Raw genomic sequence first — 22,802 nt, 5'->3', positions numbered from 1 at the left:
TCATGGCTAGGAAGAATTAATATCGTCAAAATGGCCATCCTGCCGAAAGCAATATACAAATTTGATGCAATCCCTCTCAAATTACCAGCAACATTCTTCAATGAATTGGAACAAATAATTCAAAAATTCATATGGAAACACCAAAGACCCCGAATAGCCAAAGCAATCCTGAAAAAGAAGAATAAAGTAGGGGGGATCTCACTCCCCAACTTCAAGCTCTACTACAAAGCCATAGTAATCAAGACAATTTGGTACTGGCACAAGAACAGAGCCACAGACCAGTGGAACAGATTAGAGACCCCAGAAATTAACCCAAACATATATGGTCAATTAATATTTGATAAAGGAGCCATGGACATACAATGGCAAAATGACAGTCTCTTCAACAGATGGTGCTGGCAAAACTGGACAGCTACATGTAGGAGAATGAAACTGGACCATTGTCTAACCCCATATACAAAGGTAAACTCAAAATGGATCAAAGACCTGAATGTAAGTCACGAAACCATTAAACTCTTGGAAAAAAACATAGGCAAAAACCTCTTAGACATAAACATGAGTGATCTCTTCTTGAACATATCTCCCCGGGCAAGGAAAACAACAGCAAAAATGAGCAAGTGGGACTACATTAAGCTGAAAAGCTTCTGTACAGCGAAAGACACCATCAATAGAACAAAAAGGAACCCTACAGTATGGGAGAATATATTTGAAAATGACAGATCTGATAAAGGCTTGACGTCCAGAATATATAAAGAGCTCACACGCCTCAACAAACAAAAAACAAATAACCCAATTAAAAAATGGGCAGAGGAACTGAACAGACAGTTCTCCAAAAAAGAAATACAGATGGCCAAGAGACACATGAAAAGATGCTCCACATCGCTAATTATCAGAGAAATGCAAATTAAAACTACAATGAGGTATCACCTCACACCAGTAAGGATAGCTGCCATCCAAAAGACAAACAGCAACAAATGTTGGCGAGGCTGTGGAGAAAGGGGAACCCTCCTACACTGCTGGTGGGAATGTAAATTAGTTCAACCATTGTGGAAAGCAGTATGGAGGTGCATCAAAATGCTCAAAACAGACCTACCATTTGACTCAGGAATTCCACTCCTAGGAATTTACCCTAAGAACGCAGCAATCAAGTTTGAGAAAGACAGATGCACTCCTATGTTTATCGCAGCACTATTTACAATAGCCAAGAATTGGAAGCAACCTAAATGTCCATCTGTAGATGAATGGATAAAGAAGATGTGGTACATATACACAATGGAATACTACTCAGCCATAAGAAGTGGAAAAATCCAACCATTTGCAGCAACATGGATGGAGCTGGAGAGTATTATGCTCAGTGAAATAAGCCAAGCAGAGAAAGAGAAATACCAAATGATTTCACTCATCTGAGGAGTATAGGAACAAAGGAAAAACTGAAGGAACAAAACAGCAGCAGAATTACAGAACCCAAAAATGGACTAACAGGTACCAAAGGGAAAGGAACTGGGGAGGATGGGTGGGCAGGGAGGGATAAGGGGGGGGAAGAAGAAGGGGGGTATTAAGATTAGCATGCATGGGGGGGAAGGAGAAAGGGGAGGGTGGGCTGCACAACACAGAGAGGACAAGTAGTGACTCTACCACATTTTGCTAAGCTGATGGACAGTAACCGTAATGTGGTTGTTAGGGGGGACCTGATATAGGGGAGAGCATAGTAAACATAGTATTCTTCAGGTAAGTGTAGATTAAAAATTTAAAAAAAAAAAAAAAAAAAAAAAGAAAGAAAGAAAGAAAGAAAAGGGGATTACTCCTTAACAGGATAAAACTATTGGTAAATCAAAGATCAACGCATGCTTTAAATATCCTTAATGTTGATCACTTAAAGGGTGTCAGATGATCAGCTATGGAGGTACTCTTTTCTGATAATATTCCTTTCTCTTAATTAAAAAAAAAAAAAAAAAAGCAGTTACTGTGTGCTGACCTCCAATGAGTTCTGCACAGTGGTATAGAGGGCATGTCAAAGTGTGGGCAAAGGGTCTGTTTGTCTCTACGCAGAAGATCAAGGCCTAGCTTGGATACCCAGAAAATGAACTAAGATACGATATGAGGAGGAGCTTCCGGCATCAGCACTCTCTGGAGGACTCGTGCCGGGGGATGATCATCAAAAAGCCTCCCCAGGGATCCGGACGATGCTGCGGTTGTGGCTGCATCCAGCCCACCGTCTCCTGGACTTGCCATAAGAAGGAGGAGGGAGATGTCTAGGCTGGCATGTGCATACAGTGAGACAACGAATTTGACTGGATCTGTACTGTTGGAACTCAACCAGGAGTTGGGAGGGGTGCAAGTTGTAGCACCCCAAAATCTCATGACTATAGACTATCTATGGTTAAAAGAACATATGGGATGTGAACAGATCCCAGAAATGGGCTGCTTTAATTTGTCTGATGGTTCAAGTACAGTTGGAAAATATCCATCATATTATAGATAAATTTTCACAAATGCCTAGGGTGCCTAAATGGTTTTCTTGGCTTCACTGGAGATGGCTGGTAATTATAGATTTGCTTTGTTTATGTCACCGTATTCCTATTATGTTAATATGTGTGTGCAAATTAGTTAGTAGTTTAAAACCTATACATACTTAAGGTACTATACAAGAAGATATGTCAAAGAAATAATCAATCCTCCCAAGTTTCCTTCATATGCTACATCTATAGCTTTTCTTCTTCCTTCCTAATTACAAACCTTAAATAGAATTCGTGCCTCATATCGAATTTACCGAGTATCATAATTCCTCCAGGTGGTAAAGATACCTCGAGACAAGTGCTGGGCATAGAAGCCAGAGGGCATAAATCTGCAAAGAAGTAAAAAGCTAACCTTTGCAAACAATATGGCTTCTCTCTCACTTACCAACTTTACATTTCCCTGTATGGCCCCGGAAGATGACTGGTTAGCCAGAGACGGGTAAGATTCCTCAAGGGAGGAACAACCTAAGACAGGCACAGTCGCAGGGGGGCCATCAGGTGAGAATTTGGGGATCAACAGAGGTGAGGCTCAGAACCTCACCCCCCCTGCTTTGAGAGAAATCTTCTGCATCCATGGATGTCTTGCTGCCCTAGTCTAGCCTGGATTAATACTTAGTCCATAGGCACACACCTGATCATCTGATCATCTACATTTGCCTTCTTACAGCACTAAACTATGTTTTCTACCTTTATCTTGCATCTACCTACCACTTCAGCATTTTATTAAAAATAAAAATAATAATAATAATAGGAGAAATGTGGGATCAACATATAAATCAAGTACAAAAATCAAATGAATATTCATATTTGACCTGATGGTTTATAGGTCATATTGCATGATCAAAACCGAAAGTTTCTGTGATGAATGCCCTTGTACTGTTCACCATGTAAGAATTTATTCACTCTGTAAGAATTCGTTCACCATGTAAGAACTTGTTCGTTATGCTTCAGAAGATTGGAGACTGACGAGAATTAGGCTTGAGATGGATTAATGATTGTACATTGAGCATTGACCCCCCTATACTGAATTTTATTGTTGTTAACAACCATTTGATCAATAAATATGAGAGATGCCCTCTCAAAAAAAAAAAAAAAAAAAAAAAAAAAAAAAAAAAAAAAAAAAGAAAACTGAAGTCCATTTAAGATAGACATGTTTTTCAATGGAACAGAAAAGAAAGTTGAGATAGAGACTCATGTATTTATTTAGTGTTCGATATAGGTGCCAAGGCAGTTCAATAGGGAAAGGATATAATACATTCTTAGAAAACAACAAATGAAAAAAATCTTAGTGGTCTGAGGGGTCTTAGTGGTCCAGGGGTCAACAAAGTATGGTTTGTGGGTCAAATCCAACTACCTGTTTTCATAAACAAAGTTTTATTGGAACATCACCATATCCATTTGCTCAGGAATTTTCTATTGCTGATTTAGTGTAAAATAGCAAAATCAAGAATTGTAACAGAGACCATGTGGCCTGCAAAACCAAAAATATTTACCATCTATACCTTTAAAGAAAAGTTTGCTGACCCCTGGGTTATTTAAATATTTCTTATATAGGATAAAAACATAGCATGAAATATAAAATAAAAGAGACAGTGGGTTTCACAAAAGTGAAAAATAATGCTTTTCAAAAGACTGTTCAGAAAACAAAGAGGCAAGCCATAGATTGGGAGAAAAATATTTGCTAAATGAGTACCTGATAAAGGACCTGTATCCAGAATAAAAGAACACTTACAATTCAGTGATAAAAATACAAAATATCCAATAAAAAATGGACAAGAGTTGGACAGACACTTCACGAAAAGATACATGGATGTCAAATGAACATGAGAAAATGCTCAAAATCTTTAAAAATAAAAATTTTAAGTGAGAAGAAAATACTATGTCCAAGTTTATTTGGCAATTTTTTTTTGTCTTCAAATACATTACATAGTAATGCATCTGATAATCAATGGCATCTCAGATTTGATAGAATATGGTAATTATTTAGTAAGTGCGCTAAAATTTTCTTAGCATGTCTACTTTTAAGCATTCCATCAATATATAACAATTTTTTTTCCCAATATAGTGTGGATAAATGTTGTTATGCTAATAATCTACCTACTGAGACCTGTGTGAACACCTGGTTACTCTTCAGTATTTTTATCATTTTTTTAGCCTGAAATCTGAAGAAAGAAAATAAAAAATTGGCCCACTAAAATTAACAATCAACAGTAGTGAGGTTTTAAGTCCTGTGAGGCACAGAATTCCATCTTGAGGCAATAGTGTCAGTTCACCCTATATAATTCACTGACAAAAAAATCCATTATATAAAAATTCTGTCTTAGTGGTTTCAATAGTACTATTCAGAATTCAAGTGAAAATTAATGATTTAAACAAATACCAAGAAATGATATATTGGGGAAAAAATATTCTGGAATGTCTGTCTTCTAATATTCAAAATTTATTATGTAAGAGTTTGTATTCAATATATTGTTACATTTTTAAGCCCACCTATGCTACTCATTGTGACCCACTGATATCAGAGATGACCACTGCTATAATCTCTACTGTCTGTTACAATGTCTGTATCTAATCAAACAAAAAATTTAATTAATTTTTTTGATAAATCTCTATTTCAAGAGAATGCTAAGAATAGGTTCTTTAATATTCAACTATTAGAGCTGCCAATCACAGATCAAGGTCCTCTCTCACACTTGAAAATCCTCAGTCTTTGATTTTCAACCCAGTGCCCCAATAGAACATACTGTATGGTTTTTTATGTCCTTGTTACCTGAAAAAAAAAAGGGATATCAAATTTTTGGTTCTTTTATGCAATGCAGTGCTTATAGTTCCATATATTTGGTATCAAGGATAAGGAATAAGTAAAAATAAAAAACAGGCGTTGTAAGCACTATAGAGAATATAGGATGGAAAGTGTCAAATTTCTCTTTTAATCGAATGAATCAGGTTAGAAAATTAACATGAATAAAGAAATTGGCACTGCTTTTGGACAAAAACAACTGTTTATACTTCTGGAAAAAAAAATAGAAACGAATTACAAGTGTCCAATATGAAAATATACTGACTGCAGCACTTAGGTATACTTATTTTTTCACCAGAAATATTTATCCCTATCCATAAGAAGCTATAAATATATATACTTTTCCTTTTCAATTCATGCAATTCTGTGCTTACGCTATATTATTTTGTGGTCTTTGTTTTGGCAGATGCACAGCAAAATCTGATTCCAACAGTTTGACCCTTCTCACTTTTTATGTTCTCCAGGGCATAATAAAACCCAAGATACAATCCCTCAGCAGTTAATGAAGCTTAACCTCCCACCCTCTCAATTACCAATGCATCACACCAACTACGGGCATCATACTCCTCTCCAAGCTATTTTACAATTCAGCAGAAGTACTACTGAGCTATTATGAAGCAACATAATCCATGCAGCATGAGAAATCCTTCTTAAAAATAAAATCTTTTGATCCTTGCAGGTTTTGGTAACTGTATAATTAATACTACTTAAGCATTATCCATGTATCGGTAAGTATATTGTATCAGTAAGTATATTACTTTGTGATTTTGAGAGGCTTGGAGAACAGTTATTTTCTGAAAATTGAAAGGAGAAACATATCCAAAGATTTTATTGAGTATCATAATTTGAATATGAAACTACTCTAAATACTAACCTGAGAATCCATATATTAAAGGTACGTACTCCAAATTATCTTCACTTAAATATTAAAAGTATGGGGGGAGAGGTGACTTTAATTGTTAAAAGCATTCAGAAATGCAGATTGCACAGAATAAGTCAGAAGGTTCAGGGGTATAGCTGATGTTACATAAGAGATATTAAAAAAGTCATAGATTTTAAGATTAGTAATTAATGAATGAACTTATTTCCACCCATATTTCAAACAAAATTCAGTACAGATTAAGGAACCTCTTAGTGCAAATTCAGATATTTTTTTGTTGAACATAAAGGTGGAAAATTACTGATATTAAAAAAAGGGTGAAAAAACACTTTCACATTTGTATATAAACATTATTTTAACTAAACTCCCAAGTTAAGCTACTGGCAAAAAGGATGCTTTTAATTTGATGACTACATCAATTACATGAATCTGATATAAAATAGAAAATGAAACTACTGGGATAAGAGCAGTGTTCTCAATATTTTTCATCTATCCTTAGCACATTTCTCTTTAACATGTAAACCATAAATGTGTTGAGAAGACTGAAAAATGTTTCTATCAATTTTCTTGATTAAGATAAAGGGAAGGAGAAGGGTCACATGTATAACAGGAAATGGAAGTCTGCTTTAGAAGTACTCAGAAATAAAGGGAAAGGGTTGCACTAAGTCAAAAAATTAAGAAAGCTATCGTCAATTAAGTGCAAATCATAATCTATATTTCAAAATATTACATTCTTAACCATCACATTTTTAAAAGCACCAGTCATAGAAGGATTTCAAAGCAATTTAAACTTGTAATTAATGTCTGAGTTCTAATGCTGTCTAGTAGTGAGGCTGAGAAAATGAGGTACAGGCAAATTTAGATTCCTTATTTAGGTCCTAGCAATTGTTTGCTAATACCATAAATAGCACTCCCAGGCTTGACCAATGCAGCCACGTGCTTTTGATACTGCTTCTTGATGACACTGACTTAAAAGGAGTTAAAAGGGAAATGCAATGAGTTTCTTAGTATTTTGATACTAGTAGCTTCCATAATTATTTTCTCACATACATAAAAAAACCAAACTGTCAAGCTAATAAGAACAAGTCTCTATGAGGTTTATAATAATTCTTCCAATTTTCCTCAATATATTGATACAGAATTTATGTATTTTATATATCAAAATGTAAAAATTGTTTTACATATTCCTTCAAAACATTCTCGTCAAACAGATTTTTTAAGGAGAAAGCTTACAAAAGAAATTCATGTTCTTACTTACAGGAAGACCAGGATGTACTGTTGGTACCTATTAATAGTTCTAGCCATAATAATTGGAGTCTTCCTTTTAGGTTCCTTTACAAAGTAAAGTTCATAAACTAAGTGTTGTTAATGTTTAATCTGGTTCTGACTACACAACCAATAACTCATATTTAGGGAGATAATATAAGTTAAAGTGAAAAGAGTTACTAATTATATAACTACCATTGTTAAAAAATGTGAACTCCTGCTTGTGTGTATATATTATGTATATACACACACATATGTATATGTCTATATATCTTATCTCTACACATACACCCCTAGTTATAGGTGTGTGAGGATGGTGAGCAATGCAGTCCATTTAATACCTTGATTACATTTTGTGAAATGTTTTAAAATATATATTAAACTTTCCACTTAATCACTGACATTCACAGGTTTATTAGTGAGACTGTGGGCAATAATTCTCTTTAGTAAATATTTATGCTACAAGGATATATGAAAATGTTTAATAGAAACATGACATATGAAAATCCCTATTAATAGACAATAATTTGAGTTCATAGAAAGATTCTTATATTGGCAATAGATGCCTACAAAATTCCTTTAAGTATTGTGTCTCATTGAATACAACTAAAATAATTTCTAAAAATCTGATCTAAAATTTCTAAATATAATTATTTTAAAAGTTAAGACTGTGACAATAATCTTATCATACCTATTTATTAAATTGACATAATAGAATTTTTACATTGTTGAAAAAGAAGTAATCCAAATTGATTCAGGGATTCTATAAGTATTCAGGGATATCTACTGTCAAAGAAATCTCAATTAGGAATGGAATCAGGCATTATCTTCATTTAAGAGATACAGATCAGTTAAATCCCTAGCTCAGGAACACACAAGTGACTGGCTGTATTTGTTTGATGTCTTGTTTACTTCTTTTACTTCTCCCAGGTGATGGAAATGTCACAAGCAAAAACCCTTAGGGTATTATATGAGGCACTAAGTGAAATTGGACATTACTCTTTTTATTTAAATTTGAAAAGTATTTCTATAATACATTTGGTGCCAAATTGATTCTTTCTGGTCTTTGAGTATTGAGAAGTAGAGACAAATAGGTAAAGGCATAAAATAGATTTAATTGTATAGCACCCTAAATGTTATAATCTGTTTTAAGAAATACAAAGGTAAGAAGCTTCATTTCATAGTTTCATATCTATTTTCTATTTCCAGTTTAAGTCTTTAGTCTAATATTGCCTACCTGGTTTCTGAATCTAGAAGATTTTTAAACACATATATACTTAAACAAAAACTGTAGTAAGAATATTTTACAAAAATGATAAGCACATTTCCAATGCCTCTGCATTTGTTAATATGCCATAATATGTAAATATGGATCTGATGAATTAATAAGGCCAGTTTCTGTAACTGCCTGTTGGTTTCTGATAAACAAAACTTAAAATCACAGGAAAAAAACTGGCCACTGAAGGAATCACCCCAACACTAGCTGGAGAGATTGCCCTGAGAGAGAGAGTTTTCCTTGGGGTTTTCACATAGTAAAGTTATCTTTTGCACATAATAAATATTCACAGACTGTCTATTTAATGACCCCTGATAATCTGCTGCTTTTCTCCTTTCATGGTATTTAATGTTTCCTTTAAAACATCCTTTAATGTTTCAGTTAATGGGACAATGTATTAATTTGGGGAGTTAATGAAAAATATTTCCTTAGTTTTAAGACTCTGGTTTTCAGAATTTCAAGTCATTTGTCCCTCCTGAAAGTACTAAGTACTTTCTTTTCTGAATACTTTTTTCTGTTATTTCCAATTCGGACTTTATGTGGCTTCTTTTCAAGGAATAATAAAGTGATATATAATAGTTCTAAGATTTTAACTTTTGAGCATAACAATAACCATTAAGTGGTCACAACCACTCTTTCTTTTTATGGGTTCAAAATAAAATTTTTGAAAGCAAATGTGAGGCCTGGAGTGCTTTAAGGTTCAGAAAACAAAACTCCAGATGCTTCATTTTTAATTTGGAGTCCAGAATAAGGTAGCTAGGCTACTATCCCTATTTTAACATGAAATGGTAAGTGAATTGTGCAAGGTCTTGCAGCTCTTTAAGAAACAACACAGAAATTAAAGTTAACCTCAGATCCCAAAAACGCTGCACCTTGTTGAGGATAAATTTCCTATCACAGTGTGTAGCATTTTTGCTGTATGACTAGGCTACTTCTCTGTAGGCAAAATTCCTTTCTTTTGTTGGGTGATGAACAAATATCAATGCTAAGTATACGTTTATTTTTTTATTAATTTTTTATTGAAGTATCATTGATATACAATCTTATATTGGTTTCAAGTATACAACACAGTGGTTCAACACCCATATTATTAAGTCCTCACCCCAACTAGTGCAGTTACTATCTGACAACATAAGATGTTACAGAATCATTGACTATATTCTCCATGCTGCACTACCATCCCTGTGACCAACTTACATTATGATTGAGAATTATTTTAATGTTGCACCAGAAATGGTTCTCACTAGATAGTGACAAAAAGGTGGGTTTATTTAACATTCTATTTTTATCTTATTTCTCATTTCCTTGTTGGAAAATAGAGCACATGCCATCTTTTAAAAGCTGGCTACAAATGTAGGTCACTGGAAGCAGTACTGAGCTTTTGCATGTTTTTTCTTAGTCTTTTTAGTTTGCCAAAGAAGTTCTAACTGCAGCTGCCAAGGGAGAACTTAGAATTTTAAATAAGCTCTCAGAAGTAGTTAGGGAGAAAAAAAAAAGAGTGAAACCTTGGGGTCAAACAGCAAATTTCCGGCTCAACTAGAACTTGAGCTATAAACAAGGAAAAGCATATAGCAGCCTGGTAATTTTCTAAACAAATAAAATGTTGACAAAAAAATGAAGGGAATATATTCTGATTATACCTTTGCCTTCAAAGGCTCATCTACTACTGTATTTACATTATGGACAAAAGGTATACCACGATAAAACAGTTTTGATAGGAAATACGACAAATATTATATAGGCTAGAAAAAGTACAAAAGTGTGGGAAAATGTGCTACTAATAAGGTATTGAGCATGCATAAAGTTTGCAAAGTGGAATAATAAAGGGTCAGAAAAAATTTTTAATTATTTTTTAGCATGATGTATTGTTTTCTTCCCTGAATCAGTCTAAAACTACAACTTTAAATGTTAAAAATGTTCAATAATATATTTGGTCAATCAAGGGATACTTCTTTAACTTCATTCTTATGGCTGTCTCAATTTGCAGGAGAACAAGGAAAACAAGGGTTAGATCTGAGATATTTTTGTATTCTGTTTACTCAGAAAGACCTATCTGTATTATAACGTACTAAGAGCAAACAGTTGACTACCTCACTGGATTCAGACTTCCAATTTGGTTCAATTATTAGTAAATAACAAGTGGATGGCAATCACAGACTTAATCTGGGCACCAAGTTGACAGAAGAAAAAGAAACCTTACATTGTATAGCAAATACTATTTCATCTAATTCTAAATCAACTAACATCTTGGATATCAATTCAAAACAAAGAATCAAAGTAGAAGATACAAAGTTAAATGAATAAGATCTTAACAAATGAATTCAATATTTGAGTAAAAGACTGATATTTTGCGATATAAAATAATGCTCTCAAATTATTAAGATGTCATTTTAATTTTTACTTATAAAGTCCATGAAAAAGGATTCTGAAGATATTAGTCTAAATTTACATACTTCATTACTAAATCTTTTGTTGCTATATTAATTCATCAATATGATATGGTTTATTTTAAATGAATTGTTACTTCTATGACTTGTGGGTTATTATAAGATAATTCATTTTCAATTATAAAATATTTTCTCTATATCAAATATGGAAAGTTTTGCCATTACTGATTTTTAAATTTGAATTATTTATTTACTACTCTGTTTGATTTAAAAAATACATGCTATAAGTCTTTAGTAAACATCAAAATTATTTAACCATGTACTTTTCTGTGTACATATTAAAAAATATAACTTTTAAGCTCCTTAAAAGCATTCTAACCCTCCTACATTGCTGGTGGGAATATAAACTAGTTCAACCATTGTGGAAAGCAAAAAGGTTCCTCAAAAAACTCAAAATACAAATACCATTTGACCCAGGAATTCCACTCCTAGGAATTTACCCATAGAACACAAGTTCGCAGATTCAAAAAGACATATGCACTCCTATATTTATTGCAGTACTATTTACAATAGCCAAGATATGGAAGCAACCTAAGTGTCCATCAGTAGATGAATGGATAAAGAAGATAAGGTACATATACACTATGGAATACTATTCAGCCATAAGAAAGAAACAAACCCTACCATTTTTAACAACAGGGACGGAGCTGGAGTTCATTATGCTCAGTGAAATAAGCCAGTCAGAGAAAGACAAGTACCAAATGATTTCCCTCATTTGTGAAGCAACGAAGCATAACTGAAGGAACAAAACAGAAGCAGACTCACAAACTCTAAGAAGGGACTAGTGGTTACCAAAGGGGAGGTGTGAGGGACGGTGGGTGGGGAGTGACTGCAATGGGATATGGGGGAGGGACTTGATAATATGGGTGAATGTAGTAACCACATTGTTTTTCATGTGAAGCCTCCATAAGAGTATATATCAATAATACCTTAATAAAAAAAGTGTATATAAAAAAAGAACTGATCATCCAATCATCAAAAAAAAAGGGCATTCTACCCTTCCACTTTGTTCTAACTGTGGCTGATGTTGGACAGTGCACAGTGTGTATAATAGATAACTCAAAAAGTTAATGGAACAAGTCAAGAATTAATTCTTTGCTCTAGATATTACTTTCTGCATGACTATTACCTATTTGACATGTCATCACTAAAAAATTTCAAATTAAGTTTTACACTGACCATATTAGGAAATAGCATTTAAGTTCACTTCTGAAAATCATTTTACTTTCTTTGATTCTATAAATATTAACATATAACATCATATTGTTAAAAATCATGAAAAGAATATAATAGAAAAATTGTAGCATTTTTAAGTCCTAAGAAATGTTTGTGCACATGGGTGTATATAATTTTTTATTTTATAAAAAAGTCAGCCTATCTACTCATAAATGTTTAAGTATTTTAACATAAAAATATATTTTTGTTATTTTAGAAAACATTCCATAGAAAGTTTTCATGGAGAATACTCATCACTACATTTGAGATGATCAAGAAAATTCTTATACATAGAAAAGTTAACTGAAAAATACCACATGTGTTTTTAAAAGCTTTAACAGCATCATGTATATTGTTCCATAGGATTTTCTAAGGGGTGTAATTTTTCAGCCTTACATCTTAAAGCTGACTTTCTGAGGGAGCTTTGACTACAATAGGCATGAATATGTTTTCAAAGGATGATGGATAAATTGCTGGGTGGTTATATAATATATCTCAGGCAGCTGATGGGGCTTTTTATCCTTTACTTGTCTTTTAGTTACACACAGTTTTAAGATAATTATGGTCTATAAGATTGTCTTTTCCCTTTTCTTGTACCAGCAATATCTGTCTTGGTTATAGGTTCTAGGAATCCCAATCATACATCATAAAATTAAACTAGGCAATTACAGCATTTCCCCCTTACATTGTATCTCTAAATACTGTTAATGCCTCAGTTTTGGTCATTGTTGGGCTGCTTTATAAAGTCTAACTCCAACTGAGTCGGGCAAATTGAAGTCATGACTGAATATTATATAGAAAACCTACTTATCTATATTAGTATTTAACATCTTACTTTAAGTTCCAAACATATTTTGTTTATTCTTCTCAGAGAGATGCTAAAAACGTTGTCTATGCATTGGTGTTATGAAGAATATAAGTAATTTAAATCTTTACAGCCATAATTTTTTAATCCAGTCCATTCTAAATGTATGAACACTAACTGGACCACATTAAATATGTATATGTTAAAAACAACACTTTTGTAATTACTTTTTTTATAGAAAAATGAGAATGGTATATGAAAACCTTAAATTAAATATTGTTTTGCTATTACATATTAAACATGTGAGAAGTATAAAATGACAAAATCATGTATTTAAAAAATATTATTTGTGAGAGAAGAAGATTCTATTAACTCAAAAACTAGATATATTTTTAGAGAAGAGTTGCATGAAATACAAGAACATAATAAAAATTAAAATAGTTAGGAAAGGAATCTTTTTTTTAATGTAGTAAAATGTTTAATGTAGTAAAATGTTAAGTGTGCATGCTATTTAGCATATATAGCCTTTTAACTACCTCCCTTAGTCATCTATATATAAGCGGTTTTAGTTAAAAGCATAAAATGGCACTAAAATCAAAGATAATTGTTTCTTGAGAATAACACACTCAGATTTATGGTTAATTTAATATTTAACTTCATTGAACATATTATCGATAATATTCAAATGTCATGGAAATCAAACTTGCTATTCAAATAAAAACAACTTGTTATAAATGAAATAAACTTTCAAAATGCAGCATCAAATCTACAAAGATATATAAAGTAAATATAATCCTTAAGATCATTAACTTTTTGTGGCAGCAATTATAACACCTTTGATAAACATTCTAACCATGTAAGATAAGGTAAAATAGGTCCTATGACACTAGAACATACTACAGTTAAAAACACGTATGCCAGTTCAGAGCAAGAGACATTAAAAACATTTTTAAGACATTAAAAAATAAATGGTCAAACCATTTAAAAATATTTTTCCCTTGAAATATAAGAAGAATTTAACTATTTAACTTCTGGGAGATTAACTAGTATGTTGTTATAAATTGGATTTCAGTAATAGTGAAAAATCAAATATGGGAAAGTCAAGTAAAATATCTGTCAACATCAAAACCAATGGAAAAAATATCCAAACATATATCAACCAATGGGAATTCATTTCAAATAGTAAGCTTTTAAACAATATTCAAGATAACAGGAAAATATCATTTATAATTTCTATTGTTTCTTTACTTCCAATATGAAAGTCTATATTTACATGTACATGCATACCTGGTTTTACTGTGCTTCACTGTATTGCATTTTGAATATACTGCATTTTTTACAAATTGAAAGTTTGTGACAACCCTGTGTTGAGCAAGTCTATCTTCACCATTTTTCTAAAAGCATTTACTCACTTCATATTTCTGTGTCACAATTTTAATAATTCTCACAATATACCAAACTGTTCTTTATTATTCTATCTGTTATGGTGATTTGTGATCAGTGAACTTTGATGTTACTGTTATTTGTTTGAGGGTGCAAACTGTGGTCATGAAAGGTAGCAAACTTAATTGATAAACGTGTGTGTACTGAGTGCCCCACTGACCAGCTGTGTCCCCATCTCTCTCTCTCTTCTTTGGCCTCCCGGATGAGACTCAAGAATACTGAAATTAGGCCAACTGATAACCCTACAATGGCCTCTAAGTGTTCCAGTGAAAGAAGGAGTCCTATGTCTCTCACTTTAAATCAAAAGCTAGAAATGATTAAACTTGGTGAGTGAGTGATGTCAAAAGCTGAGAAAGGCTGGAAGCTAGGCCTCCTGCACCAAAGAGTCAAGCTGTGAATATAAAGGAAAAGTTCTTAAAGGGTATTAAAAGTGTTACCCAGTCAATACATGAATTATAAGAAAGTGAAAACAGCCTTACTGCTGATAACATCTTAGAGGTCTAGACAGAAGATACAACAGCCACAGCATTCCTTTAAACCAAAGCCTAATCCAGAGCAAGGCCCTACCTCTCTTTCATTCTATGTAGGTTGAGAGAGGTGAGGAATCTTCAAGAAGAAAAGTTTGAAGCTAGTAGAGGTTGGTTTATGAGGTTTAAGGGAAGAAGTTGTCTCTATAACATAGAAGTACAAGATGAAGCACCAGGTGCTGATGGAAAAGGTGCTGCAAGTTATACAGAAGATGTAGCTAAGATCATTTCTGTAGTAAAGAACAGATTTTTCAATGTAGACAAAACAGTCTCCTACTGGAAGAAGATACCATCCAGGATTTTCATAGCTAGAGAGAAGTCAATGCCTGGTTTCAGTGCTTCCAAGGATAGGCTGACTCCCTTGTTAGGGGCTCATGCAGCTGGTGACATTAAGATGAAGCTCATGCTTGTCTACTACTCTGAAAATCTTAAGGCCCTTAAGAATTATGCTAAATCTACTCTGCCTGTGTTGTATAAGTGGGGAGTAAAAAAGCCTGGATGACAGCACCTCTGTTACAACATGGTCTACTGAATATTTTAAGTCCCTTGTTGAGATCTAGTACTCAAAAAAAAAGAGATTCTTTTTAAAATATTACTGTTCACTGACAATGCACCTGGTCACCCAAGGGCTCTGATGGAGATGGACAATGAGATTAATGTTTTCATGCCTGCTAACACAACATCCATTATGCAGCCCATAGATCAAGGGGTGATTTCGAATTCCAAGTCTTATTATTTAAGAAATACATTTTGAAAGTCAATAACTATCATAGAAAATGATTCCTGTGGTGGTTTTGGGAAAAGCAATAGAAAACCGTCTGGAAAGGATTCACCATTACAGATCCCATTAAGAGCATTCCTGATTCATGGGAAGAGGTTAAATTTCAACATTAACAGGAGTTTGGAAGAAGTTCAAGGGGTTCAAGAGTTCAGTGGAAGAAGTAACTGCAGGTGTGGCAGGAATAACAAGAGAACTACAACTAGAAGTGGAGCCTGAAGATCTGACTGAATTGCTGCAATCTCATGACAAAATTAGAAGCTTCTTATGGATGAGCAAAGAAAACAGTTTCTTGAGATGGAACCTACTCCTGGTGAAGATGTTGTAAAGATTGTTGAAATGACAACAAAGGATTTAGAATATTACATAAACTTAGTTGATAAAGCAGCAGCAGGGTTTGAGAGGATTGACTTCACTTTTGAAAGAATTTCAACAGTGGGTAAAATGCCATCAAATAGCAATGCACGCTACAAATAAATTTTTGTGAAAGAAAGAGTGAATTGATGGGGCAAACATCATTGTTGTCTTATTTTAAGACACAGGCACAGCCTCCTGAACTTTTAGCAACCACCACTATGATCAGTCAGCAGCCATCAATGTGGAGGCAAAGCCCTCCACCATCAGAAAGATTATGGGTGTCTGAAAGCTCAGATGATGGTTAGTATTTTTTAGTAAAATTTAAAATTAACAATTTTTTAGATATAGTGCTACTGCACACTTAACAGAATATGATACAGTGTAAACATAACTTTTACATTCACTGAAATATGAAAAAATTAATTTGATTCACTTTATTGTACTATTTGCTTTTTTTTGATGGTTTGGAACCTAACCTATAATATCTCTCTGAGGTATGCCTATGTGACATTTCAGAGGTATACTTTTCATAAAAGAAATTCTAAGTCCCATATATGCTGATTTACCTTTGTTTTCTGCTTGAGATAACTTTCATTTATATTTTTAAAGAAGTATTAACTTAATGTTGTACCTATATCTTTGAAATTCTAAAGTAATATATTATTTTCCCAAATAGATATGAAATATATGAGAATTAGCATTATATTAGGTAGAAGAGTTAAGGAGCAGTATTAACTTAATGTTACACCTATATCTTTGAAATTCAAAAATAATATATTTTTCCCTCAAATAGACATGAAATATATGAGAATTAGCATTGTACTAGCTAGAAGAGATTGATGTACTTTAGAGATTACTAAAATCAGTTTCATTGGGCTATATCAGCATTTGGGGTTAATTATATTAAGCATATGATATTCAAAACTTAGAAAAGCTGATATGGATCAAGTAAGATGACTTGTTTCCACTATTTTTATTTATCAAAAACCAGGAGTCTTTAAATCTGAGGTATATGAAGACTTTTAAAGAGGTACATGATCAACTTTCACAAATACTCTGTGAAAACTGACCCCCTAGGGGATGTGCCAATAATCGAAGTGCAGGTTTCCTTCTCCCATTCCCCCTTTTAATCACCTTTTTCTCACTTAACAAATGAAAGGTTTACTTCTCATTGCCCCAGGTGTAAAAGCCTCCATCACACCAAACAAAAAGTTCAAAATACATTTTTTCAGAAAAATGTGAATGCTCTAATTATCGGAGAAAATAATCATTTTTTCAATGTTTTAAGTAAATTTTTAGGTGGACCTAACATAGCAGACAAATTATTTAAAATAGGTTATGATTATAGATACTGTATGATTTTGTGTGTGTGGAAAAGTAAAACAACAAAAAAAATAAGAGACATTGTAATAAAATTCTATCCTCTTCTACTTAATTTTTAAGTTTACATGTGCAAAAATGAAAAATTCAAATAGAATTGATGCTGAATCCTGTCCCATTCTAGTACTGTATATCCACCGATTAGTCTCAATGAAACAAAGTAGTGTGAAAATTATGTCTCTTGATACACTGCATGCAACAAGAATTGTACTGATGACTGAATTGAGAAGAAACCTGTTTAACACTTAGTCTTTTAAGACAAGAAGTATAAAATAAATTTCAAATTTAAAAATAAAGTTCTGTTGCAGAAAAACTATAGTAACATTATTAATAAATATTTTGAACCTAAAAGATATTACATTTGGACAACACTCTGTGAAGAGTAGAATAGAAAATATAAATTCAAGGACAAAAAGACTGATGTAAAATTTCCAGATATTAAAGAAGAGTTTGTTTATGTATATGCTTCTAAAAACAATGATACTGACATCAATGTGTACTATTATTTAGATTCAGTTGTATACACTTAGAAAATTGATGTCTTTATAAAGGCAGTTTGCAGCGACATCCTTTACAACTAAATAATCTCACAACTAACATTTTTTAGGTAACTTAGTGTACAAATAGATATGTGATTAAAAACATTTTTAGGAGTATAAAAGCAAAAAGGTGAATCACTGTACTTTATCTGTAAAACTGCCAAGATATAGGATAATGAGGTGATGATCATTCAACAGAGATTAATAATTAAATAAGAAATGCCTGTTGGTTTTAAATGCAACCTTTATATTTTCATTAAGATTGTATTAGTCAGAGTTCTCCAGAGAAACAGTACTAATAGGAAGTGTGTATGTGTGTTTGTGCACATGCAAACACATACTAAAATTGAGATTTATTATAAGGAATAGGCTCACACTGCTTTGGAGTATGACAAGTCATGTGATCAGCAGTGAGTTGGCAAGCTGGAGACTCAGGAATTTTGATGTACAGTGCCTAGCTGAATCTGAAGGCTTTAGAACCAGGGGAACTGATGGGTAGTTTCAAACCAAATACTAGCAGGCTCAAGACTCAGGAAAAGCTGATATTTCCATTTGAATCCAAAGGCAGGAAAAAGCTGGTGTCCAAGTTTGAAGGAGATCAGGCAAGAGGAATTCTTTCAGGCTAGCCCTTCTCTTCTAGTTGGGCCTTCAAATGGCTGGGTGAGGCCCAACCATGTTAGTAGTGCAATCCGCTTTACTCAGTCTACCAGTTTAAGTATGAATCTCACTCAAAAACACCCTCACAGGAGTGCTCAGAATAATGTTTGATCAAATATCTAGGCACCCTGTGGCCCACTCAAGTTGACATATAAAATTAATCATCAGAAGTCTACCCTTGTCAACTTGACACCCATAGGTATCTCCTTAAACCATATTTCAGCTCTAGAGGATGACAATAATAAGGTCATAATTCTGCACTTCAAGATTTGTCTCCTAAGGTTGTCTTAACCTAGGTTACTTCCTTCTGCCTGATGGCCTGGAAGTTTGCATGCAGTAAGCTAGGGAAGTTTTGGGCTCAACTTGTGCTTTTTGTTTTGTTTTTGGAAGAATATTACTTGGAAAATTATAGAAAGGTTTATCTTTTCAATTTTATGAGTATTACTTAATAAGCAAAGTCTGACCCATATGAAATAATCATGTTAATTTTGACCTAAATATTATAGTGGCTTTTATATATGGGTGTAGAAGTTTATTGGTGTCTGTTATAGTTGCCATAAATTAGTATTTGTTATGCTACAAATTCTTTGTAAATAGCTTAGTCATTTGCTATTTTGTAGACTCTGCACTGAAATGCAAACATCCTATGGGGGAAAATTACTTTAGATTATGAATTCTATTCAGATAATGGCTTAAATTGGGATCCTGTTCTAGACAATGAAATTAAAATTTGGAATTATTCTCTGTAAGGTGAAAAGGGTGCTCTGTCTTAAAGAAGATATACCATATCAATCACATATTTTATTACTACTGCTTATTTCTTAGAATTTCTGGAATTCTTAAAGCAAAATAATATTAATAAATGAGTACTTCTAACTTCTGTATCTTTCTTCTGATTTATACCTTTGGGGCACACTGGTAATATAATATCTGATAATATTCTACAGTTGTTTTTCTTTGCCTAACTTTTTAGGATTCTCATTATCATGAGTATATTAATAATTTTATTTATTGTCAATTAAAAACCTTACACACAAAAACTTTCTTCACCTCGGATAAAAATTTTAAGTTGAAAAATTGTCCAAGAACACTGATTTAAAATTTAACTACATGTTTAAATGAATTTGATACTTTTATGAGAAAAATACATATGTTCCCATTAATGCATTTAAATATAGTTTGTGTGATATTGTTTGTGTGTATATATACACACATTTATATATATATATAAAAAACCAATTTTTTTCACAAAATGTTCAAAATACAACATCAAATTAGTATATTCTTTACCTGTACAATGTCAGTAGGGTCTTCGTTTGCTGATGCAATCAACAAATTATGCCCACTGATAATTCCTTCTGCCAGGAAGTACTTGAAGAGCAAAGGAGAATAAATATTATATTTATCCTCTTCTGTTGAAAAAGAAATAATTATAGTCAGAATCCTGATATACCAAGCACACTCAGATATTTTTATAATTTTTCTCCTTAAGACACGAATATGAGGTGGGGCTATAATTATGCCTTCCTAAGATATAGATAGGTTAAGAGACTTACTGAGATAGTCAATGGGAAGTAGGTACTTTAAGTAGAGTGTCTGATTTCAAAATCATTCTTTACCTACTATACCACCTCTGATAGGCACAAAACTTAGAAGTTTATGTATGATTTTATCAGAGAAATCAGAGATTTTTTTTGAACTAAGGTTTTTTTTGGGTACCTCTAAAATGGCTATGATTACCTACCAGCGAATTTGTAAACTCACATTCCTATGCCACAATAATGAAACACTTGGTTATGCAACCTGATGATTAATATGTATAAAATTTGTAAAAACAGTATTATTCCTACATTCTGGTTTTAGGTTTTAAATCCAATAGTAATTTTAAATTAAAGATTTAAATTTGAAAGAGTTCCTAAATATGTACTAAATGTTTTCCTAGTAATAACCCTTTTCCTTTTTATTATTCCCTTATCTTCTTTTTTCCTCAATTTTAATGAAAAAACAGTGAACCACATTTCTTAGAAAAAATATATTTTTGAAAATTTGTGGCATAACATAATGACAACTTAAGTATATCTTTACTCTCTTAATATTACTGATAACTACATGCCTACACTTTCATATCAGCCTTATTTCCTTTAATAATTTGAATACAACACAGACAAGAGACAAAGGTAAACTTATTGTATTACTAAAAAGAAAGTAGCTATTACTAACTTATTCAACAAATACTAATTGAATTGCTATAATAGGCCAGGAATTGATAGTATTTGTAAAAATTAGATTATTTAAAAAATATTCCTAAGAACTTACAGTTGCCAAAGGGAAAGGGACTGGGAGTGTGGGTGGGAAGGGAGGGAGAAATGGAATAAGGGGCATTATGATTAGCACACATAACATGGGGGGTGGGCCACGGGGAAGGCAGTATAGCAAAGAGAAAACAAGTAGTGACTCTATAGCATCTTACTATGCTGATGGACAGTGACTATAATGGGGTATGTGGTGGGGACTAATGGGGGGAATCCAGTAACCACAATGTTGCTCATGTGATTGTATATTAATGATACCAAAAAAAAATATTCTTAAGAAAGTTTGAACGTGTGGTAACATTAGCACTGTGAAAAACCTCTTGCAGCTATAATTATAAACCCTGGATATAATATCATTGAAATATAACTATTTGAAGGCACTAGAAAGCAACAAACAGTAGACAGCAACCACAACAGTTCCCTTTTTAAAGACAGTGGTCATGACATGTAACAATTTCAAGTTTGTGGTTTTTTTGCCTGAGAGGGTTCCTAGCCTCCTCTAGCTCTGGCAGCATTGAATCATATCCTTTCCAGTTTGAGGTGGCAGAATACAGAGTTCAGTGTCAAAACACTTGAAAAGTTTAGGGGAAAATTCCTGGTAGTAAGCAAGCTTCCAAAGGTTTATCAACTGTGCCTAAATCCCTGGTAGACCATTAGGCTATGCATTAGTGGGAGAAATAGACAGCAAGCATGAAAGAAAAGAGGGTAAAGTTGAAAGGCATAACTGAATTATGTGAGATTCACAAATTTGCTGCTCCTTAGAAGGTATACATTTCCCACTTCTAAGATCAGAGTCTTGTACTATAGAAAGCTGAAGTTTTGTTGACTTGAAGTATCAGAGGACAAAACTCAGGATTGAGAACCACAGAAAGTGTGAGCCCCCAAATCTGATTATAAGTTTTGTACAAATATTTGGCTCTCTACTAAACTTTGTAATTGCAGGGGACAACCCTATGCAACTAAGGTAAAAAAGCAACACTTGAAAGTTAGGAAAATTGAACACAGATATTATCTGCTGCATAGTGTACTGATGTGAGAATTAATAATTTAAAACTGTACAAGTTAGCTGTCTATTAATACAAAAAAAATCCTCAGAAAAACATAATGAAATTCAGAAACATTACAATGAATTATTTACAATGTATAGATTTTAACCAAAAATTACCAAATATGACCCCTATAATGAAAACACAACGTGTAGAAACTGACTCCAAATGGGCTCAAAAGTTGAATGTAATAGAAAAGGACTTCAAGGTACCTATTATAAATATGTTCAAAAGATTACAGAATATTTATTAAAATTATTAAAAGAAAATATGGTATCATTAAATGAACAGAAAAAGAATACCAACAGAGAAATGGAAAATATATAGACCAGATGGAAAAATCTAGAGATTAAAAATCATGACTCCTTAAGTGATCTCACAGGTAGATTGGAGATTGAGATACGAAAAAAGAGAGTCAGGAATCCTGAAGGCAAATCAACAGAAATTATGTAATCTGAAGAACAGAGAGAAAAAAAATTAAGAAAACTGAACAGAGCCTCAGAGACATGTGGAACGAAACAGAGAAGTCCAACAAGTGTTTAACTGGAGTCCTAGACA

The 22,802-nt window shown here is 32.9% G+C and overlaps 1 protein-coding gene across 8 annotated transcripts in view; it reads right to left on the bottom strand.

Annotated features, from left to right (window-relative positions):
• The window catches only part of ELP4 (elongator acetyltransferase complex subunit 4), a 252,442-nt gene that overhangs the window by 205,458 nt on the left and 24,182 nt on the right, over window positions 1–22,802 (bottom strand). For all 8 annotated transcript variants that reach the window (XM_073216359.1, XM_073216360.1, XM_073216362.1 and 5 more), the window contains exon 3: window positions 20,177–20,298. In XM_073216359.1, coding sequence (XP_073072460.1) covers window positions 20,177–20,298 — 122 coding nt within the window. The remainder of the gene's footprint in view (window positions 1–20,176; window positions 20,299–22,802) is intronic.

The sequence above is a fragment of the Manis javanica genome, chromosome 11, assembly GCF_040802235.1.
Source record: "Manis javanica isolate MJ-LG chromosome 11, MJ_LKY, whole genome shotgun sequence".
Lineage (NCBI taxonomy): Eukaryota > Metazoa > Chordata > Mammalia > Pholidota > Manidae > Manis > Manis javanica.
Note: the sequence above shows the minus strand (reverse complement) of the source record. Positions and strands in the feature narration are given on the sequence as shown.